Source organism: Pelodiscus sinensis, chromosome 17 (genome assembly GCF_049634645.1).
Source record: "Pelodiscus sinensis isolate JC-2024 chromosome 17, ASM4963464v1, whole genome shotgun sequence".
Taxonomy (NCBI): domain Eukaryota; kingdom Metazoa; phylum Chordata; order Testudines; family Trionychidae; genus Pelodiscus; species Pelodiscus sinensis.
This window is the reverse complement of record NC_134727.1, coordinates 3244041-3250535: the sequence shown is the minus strand read 5'-3', so window position 1 is coordinate 3250535 and position 6495 is coordinate 3244041. Positions and strand designations below refer to the sequence as shown.

The 6495-nt window shown below is 66.2% G+C and overlaps 1 protein-coding gene across 1 annotated transcript in view; it reads right to left on the bottom strand.

Annotated features, from left to right (window-relative positions):
• Positions 1-569: 569 nt before the first annotated feature.
• MZB1 (marginal zone B and B1 cell specific protein) overlaps positions 570-6495 on the bottom strand; it is a 44638-nt gene continuing 38712 nt past the window's right edge. The window contains exons 2-4 of the mRNA XM_075900128.1: positions 2720-2841; positions 1503-1607; positions 570-759 (exon numbers count right to left, since the gene is read on the bottom strand). Of these exons, the coding sequence (XP_075756243.1) occupies positions 573-759; positions 1503-1607; positions 2720-2841 (414 nt within the window). The 3' untranslated portion in view covers positions 570-572. The remainder of the gene's footprint in view (positions 760-1502; positions 1608-2719; positions 2842-6495) is intronic.

Below are 6495 nucleotides of genomic sequence, written 5' to 3'. Positions count from 1 at the left end.
GGGGTTGCCCGGATGTACACGGTGGTTTGTTATTACGGGGTTGCCCGGATGTACACGGTGGGTTGTTACTACGGGGTTGCCCGGATGTACACGGTGGTTTGTTATTACGGGGTTGCCCGGATGTACACGGTGGGTTGTTACTACGGGGTTGCCCGGATGTACACGGTGGTTTGTTATTACGGGGTTGCCCGGATGTACACGGTGGTTTGTTATTACGGGGTTGCCCGGATGTACACGGTGGGTTGTTATTACAGGGTTGCCCGGATGTACACGGTGGTTTGTTATTACGGGGTTGCCCGGATGTACACGGTGGTTTGTTATTACGGGGTTGCCCGGATGTACACGGTGGTTTGTTATTACGGGGTTGCCCGGATGTACACGGTGGGTTGTTACTACGGGGTTGCCCGGATGTACACGGTGGTTTGTTATTACGGGGTTGCCCGGATGTACACGGTGGGTTGTTATTACGGGGTTGCCCGGATGTACACGGTGGTTTATTACTATGGGGTTGCCCGGATGTACACCCCGTCAGCGTAAACCTACTGTCCAGTCTGGGCTGTGCAGGAGCTGTGCTACAGCTCACTCTGCACAGCCTTCGCTTCATTTAGGCTGCCGCCCTGGGCATCGCTAAGTCTTGCACAGGCTCTCTGCTCTCTGGAGCACAGGAACTCCGCCAAGGCGTCCGGCCTGCGTCGGTACTCCTCGTAAATCTGCTCCTCCCCGAAGTCGCCCAGGTAGCTCTGGCACAGCTTGTAGAGCCTACAAAAACGAGAAACGGAAAGAGGACTCCACGGTATCGTTCCAGCAGGTGCCCCCAGAGGGCGCTGTCCCTCACAGTCCGGCGAGTCGTTTGTCTCACTGTGAGTTGGGCCGTGCTCTGGTCTTGTTTCTTCTCGGGGCTGTTGCAAGCAGCGAGCAAGTTTGCTCTCTGCCGTAATCTCCCGAGCTGGCGCTGGGCACTGGGGCTGAAAGATGCTATTGCCCGAGTGCTGTGTGAGCACCGCAGGGAGGGTCAGCGAACACGAGACACTGCAGCAGTATCCAGGCTCGGGGCTATGGATTTCCCCGCCAACGTGCCTGGCTCCCAACCCTGCTGCTGCTTGGCAGGGCGCTGGCACCGTTCCACCTGGGAAAATGGGCCGCAGGGCCCGACGTGTAAGTGCCATGGGGAGCCAGGCCTGGGAGCACGCTCGGCGGCTGCCCTGTCGCCTTTGCTGCTCAGCAGGAAGTGGGGGTCAGGCTGGTCCCTGCCTGGGGGCGAGAGCCCCGGGGCACCCGCCTAAGCCCCGTTTCCATTTCCTCTGGCGGGCACCATTAGCAGAGCCTCGTTTGCCACAGGCAGTCCAGTTAGCACCCAGAAAAACAGCCAGCTGGCTTCCAGGGGGGCCGCCCCCCACCCCCAGCAGGGAACTGCACGTGGTGTTTCCAGCCTGGCTGCAGCCACCTCCCTGCCCCCGCCTGCTCCTCCCCAGCCCCTCACTCCTGCCTGCCTCTGGGCTCACCTCGTGGGCCACGGGCCGCCCGTCATCATCACACTCACGGTCTCTTCGCTCTTCAGGCCTGGCCCGGCGAAGCGTCGCACTCCCCCCACTTCCTTCACGCCGTAGCTGGGGAGAGAAGAGGGAGCCCCCATAGTCACGGAGCAGCTGCTCTGCATAAACCCCAAGCTTCCTGGGGAAGGGGAGCGTGAGGCTGCGGGGGCGGGGGCGGGGGCTGGCGAGGGGAGGGCCCCTCAGGCTCTTCCTGTGGTCACTGGCCTGAGAGCAGAGACCATTCTCCCCGGTTTGCATCCCTCCTGTTCCATGTCAGGCCCCCCAGGGATTCACCCGCAGCTCAGTGAACCCTGCTGAGCATGGCTCGAATCTGAGCCCTGATGAGCATGGCCCAAAGCCCAGAGCTGAGCCCTCGTGGGTAGTCACGGGACGGCAGGAGGGGCCAGTGGGGCAGTGGCGGGAAGGAACGTGGTGGGGTCATGGGGCGGCGGGAGGGGCCAGTGGGGCAGTGGCGGGAGGGAACGTGGCGGGGTCAGGAGGCGGTGGGAGGGCCCCATGGGGCAGTGGCGGGAGGGAACGTGGCGGGGTCAGGAGGCGGTGGGAGGGCCCCATGGGGCAGTGGCGGGAGGGAACGTGGCGGGGTCAGGAGGCGGTGGGAGGGCACCGCGGGGCAGTGGCGGGAGGGAACGTGGCGGGGTCAGGAGGCGGTGGGAGGGCCCCATGGGGCAGTGGCGGGAGGGAACGTGGCGGGGTCAGGAGGCGGTGGGAGGGCCCCATGGGGCAGTGGCGGGAGAGAACGTGGCGGGGTCGCGGGGTGGCGGGAGGGGCCAGTGGGACAGTGGCAGGCAGCCAGCACGGGGAGGGCACACTGGAGACACACCTCTGTCCGTGTGAGGGTGCTGCCGCGTGCTCCCCCAGACCACGCCCAGGGCGGGGTGCCGCCCCTCCCCACCCTCACTGGAGCGCTGAGAGCCGCAGGCGAGAGGAGGCGCTGGGCCTGGCCTGCCGGAGGGCGGGGATAAGCAGCGCCCGGCACTGTCTCAGTCCCGTCGGACGTTCAGAGCCGGCGTCTCCCCGGAAGCGCTCGGGGGGGTTAGCTTTGCGGGGCCTGGCCTGCCGCTCGCTGCCTTTCGGGGGCTGAGGAGGCGACGAGGCCGGGCTGCCCTGGGCAGAGACACCGGCCGCCCCTGCGTGCGAGGGCTTCCCGGCTCAGCGCGCCCACTCACTTCTCCCAGCTCTGCGAGCAGCTCCCCTCCAGCGCCTCCAGGTACTCAGACTCGCTCAGGCGCGCGCCCGGCGCCTTGGCAGACGGCCGCTTGGCTTCGGCTCTGGCCAGGTGCTCCTGCAGCTGCGGCACAAGACAGAGCCGGCTCACCGGGGCGGAGGGGTGGCAGCAGCCTTCTGGCGGGAGAGCGGCCTGCCCTGGCCGGGGACGCCCGACCCCCCACCCGAACGTGCTGCGAGCACCTAGAGTGTCGTGGAGGGGAGAGACCGCGCACCCACAAAGGAACCTCCGGGCTCTCAGGGGGCCTCGCCCAGATATTGAAACTACACGTGCAGGGCCCACTCCGCCACGCTGCCACGGCCCCTCGAGACCCCCTGCTGGGGTAAACAGGTGCTAAATGCCCCAGGCCAGCTGGCGTAAGCGGGGCCCTCTGCCCGCACCAGCCCCGTGGGAGCGGCGATGGGGAGCCCTGGCCCTCAGAAGAGCTGGGTTCCACTCGGCTCGTCCGACAGCCAGTCCCCGACTCCCGGGCTCGACTGCTGCCCTGCAGCGGGACCCCTCCCGCCCCCCAAGTGCATGGAGCAGACAGACAGACGCCCCCACCCTGCCTGCTCCACTCCATGCCCATTCCCGCCCTCTGCCCAGCTTCCGCCTGGCTCCTTCCCTCCCCTTCTGCCGCCTGCCCAACCGCCCGGCCTGGCTCGCAGGTCTCGGGCATCCCTGGAGGGGCAGGCTGGAGACGGCAGCCAGGCGTTGGGGGCGGGGGGAAGGCTGGACAGGCAGGGAGCAGAGTCCTGGGGAGGGCTCAGCTGCTGGCCAAGCGGCCAACTATCCTGCAGTTGCAGCTGGTGGCCACCAGGGGACAGTCACAAGCAGCCAGAAGGCCCCTTTCTGTCACCTCATGCAGCACCCCCTGCTGGATCTAAACAGGGAAGCAGCCGCTGGGGGTCAGAGAGTTGGGCACATCACTGGCCCCAGTGGCTCCCCCTCGGGCACCCACCAGGGTCCACCCCTCTCCCTAGCATCCCAGGCCCTCTCTAGAACACGCGCCCAGCTGGCTAGGGGCTGTGCAGCTCCGTGCACAAAGCTTAGACAGGCAGACTTTTCAAGTATGCAAATTAGCTCGTTCTCTAATCTGCTAAAAAGTGGGGAAACAGGGGGGGAGGGGAAGGGTGCCCAGGGCGCGGGATTGCTGTGCAGGGATGCCTGTAACCCCACTCTGCACGGGGTGTGGGTGGGTGCCCAGGGCGCGGGATTGCTGCACAGGGATGCCTGTAACCCCACTCTGCATGGGGTGTGGGTGGGTGTCCAGGGTGCGGGATTGCTGCACAGGGATGCCTGTAACCCCACTCTGCATGGGGTGCGGGTGGGTGTCCAGGGTGCGGGATTGCTGCACAGGGATGCCTGTAACCCCACTCTGCATGGGGTGTGGGTGGGTGTCCAGGGTGCGGGATTGCTGCACAGGGATGCCTGTAACCCCACTCTGCATGGGGTGTGGGTGGGTGTCCAGGGCGAGGGATTGCTGCACAGGGATGCCTGTAACCCCACTCTGCATGGGGTGCGGGTGGGTGCCCAGGGCGCGGGATTGCTGCACAGGGATGCCTGTAACCCCACTCTGCACGGGGTGCGGGTGGGTGCCCAGGGCGAGGGATTGCTGCACAGGGATGCCTGTAACCCCACTCTGCATGGGGTGTGGGTGGGTGTCCAGGGCGCGGGATTGCTGCACAGGGATGCCTGTAACCCCACTCTGCATGGGGTGCGGGTGGGTGCCCAGGGCGCGGGATTGCTGCACAGGGATGCCTGTAACCCCACTCTGCATGGGGTGCGGGTGGGTGCCCAGGGTGCGGGATTGCTGCGCAGGGATGCCTGTAACCCCACTCTGCATGGGGTGCGGGTGGGTGCCCAGGGCGAGGGATTGCTGCACAGGGATGCCTGTAACCCCACTCTGCATGGGGTGCGGGTGGGTGCCCAGGGTGCGGGATTGCTGCGCAGGGATGCCTGTAACCCCACTCTGCATGGGGTGCGGGTGGGTGCCCAGGGCGCGGGATTGCTGCACAGGGATGCCTGTAACCCCACTCTGCATGGGGTGCGGGTGGGTGCCCAGGGTGCGGGATTGCTGCGCAGGGATGCCTGTAACCCCACTCTGCATGGGGTGTGGGTGGGTGTCCAGGGCGCGGGATTGCTGCACAGGGATGCCTGTAACCCCACTCTGCATGGGGTGTGGGTGGGTGCCCAGGGTGCGGGATTGCTGCACAGGGATGCCTGTAACCCCACTCTGCATGGGGTGTGGGTGGGTGCCCAGGGTGCGGGATTGCTGCACAGGGATGCCTGTAACCCCACTCTGCATGGGGTGCGGGTGGGTGCCCAGGGCGAGGGATTGCTGTGCAGGGATGCCTGTAACCCCACTCTGCATGGGGTGCGGGTGGGTGCCCAGGGTGCGGGATTGCTGCACAGGGATGCCTGTAACCCCACTCTGCATGGGGTGCGGGTGGGTGTCCAGGGCGAGGGATTGCTGCACAGGGATGCCTGTAACCCCACTCTGCATGGGGTGTGGGTGGGTGTCCAGGGTGCGGGATTGCTGCACAGGGATGCCTGTAACCCCACTCTGCATGGGGTGCGGGTGGGTGCCCAGGGCGCGGGATTGCTGCACAGGGATGCCTGTAACCCCACTCTGCATGGGGTGTGGGTGGGTGTCCAGGGTGCGGGATTGCTGTGCAGGGATGCCTGTAACCCCACTCTGCATGGGGTGTGGGTGGGTGTCCAGGGTGCGGGATTGCTGCACAGGGATGCCTGTAACCCCACTCTGCATGGGGTGTGGGTGGGTGCCCAGGGTGCGGGATTGCTGCACAGGGATGCCTGTAACCCCACTCTGCATGGGGTGTGGGTGGGTGCCCAGGGCGCGGGATTGCTGCACAGGGATGCCTGTAACCCCACTCTGCATGGGGTGTGGGTGGGTGTCCAGGGTGCGGGATTGCTGTGCAGGGATGCCTGTAACCCCACTCTGCACGGGGTGTGGGTGGGTGCCCAGGGCGCGGGATTGCTGCACAGGGATGCCTGTAACCCCACTCTGCATGGGGTGCGGGTGGGTGTCCAGGGCGCGGGATTGCTGCACAGGGATGCCTGTAACCCCACTCTGCATGGGGTGCGGGTGGGTGCCCAGGGCGCGGGATTGCTGCACAGGGATGCCTGTAACCCCACTCTGCATGGGGTGCGGGTGGGTGTCCAGGGCGAGGGATTGCTGCACAGGGATGCCTGTAACCCCACTCTGCATGGGGTGCGGGTGGGTGCCCAGGGTGCGGGATTGCTGCACAGGGATGCCTGTAACCCCACTCTGCATGGGGTGCGGGTGGGTGTCCAGGGCGCGGGATTGCTGCACAGGGATGCCTGTAACCCCACTCTGCATGGGGTGTGGGTGGGTGCCCAGGGTGCGGGATTGCTGCACAGGGATGCCTGTAACCCCACTCTGCATGGGGTGCGGGTGGGTGCCCAGGGTGCGGGATTGCTGCACAGGGATGCCTGTAACCCCACTCTGCATGGGGTGTGGGTGGGTGTCCAGGGCGAGGGATTGCTGCGCAGGGATGCCTGTAACCCCACTCTGCATGGGGTGTGGGTGGGTGCCCAGGGCGCGGGATTGCTGCACAGGGATGCCTGTAACCCCACTCTGCACGGGGTGCGGGTGGGTGTCCAGGGTGCGGGATTGCTGCACAGGGATGCCTGTAACCCCACTCTGCACGGGGTGTGGGTGGGTGCCCAGGGCGCGGGATTGCTGCACAGGGA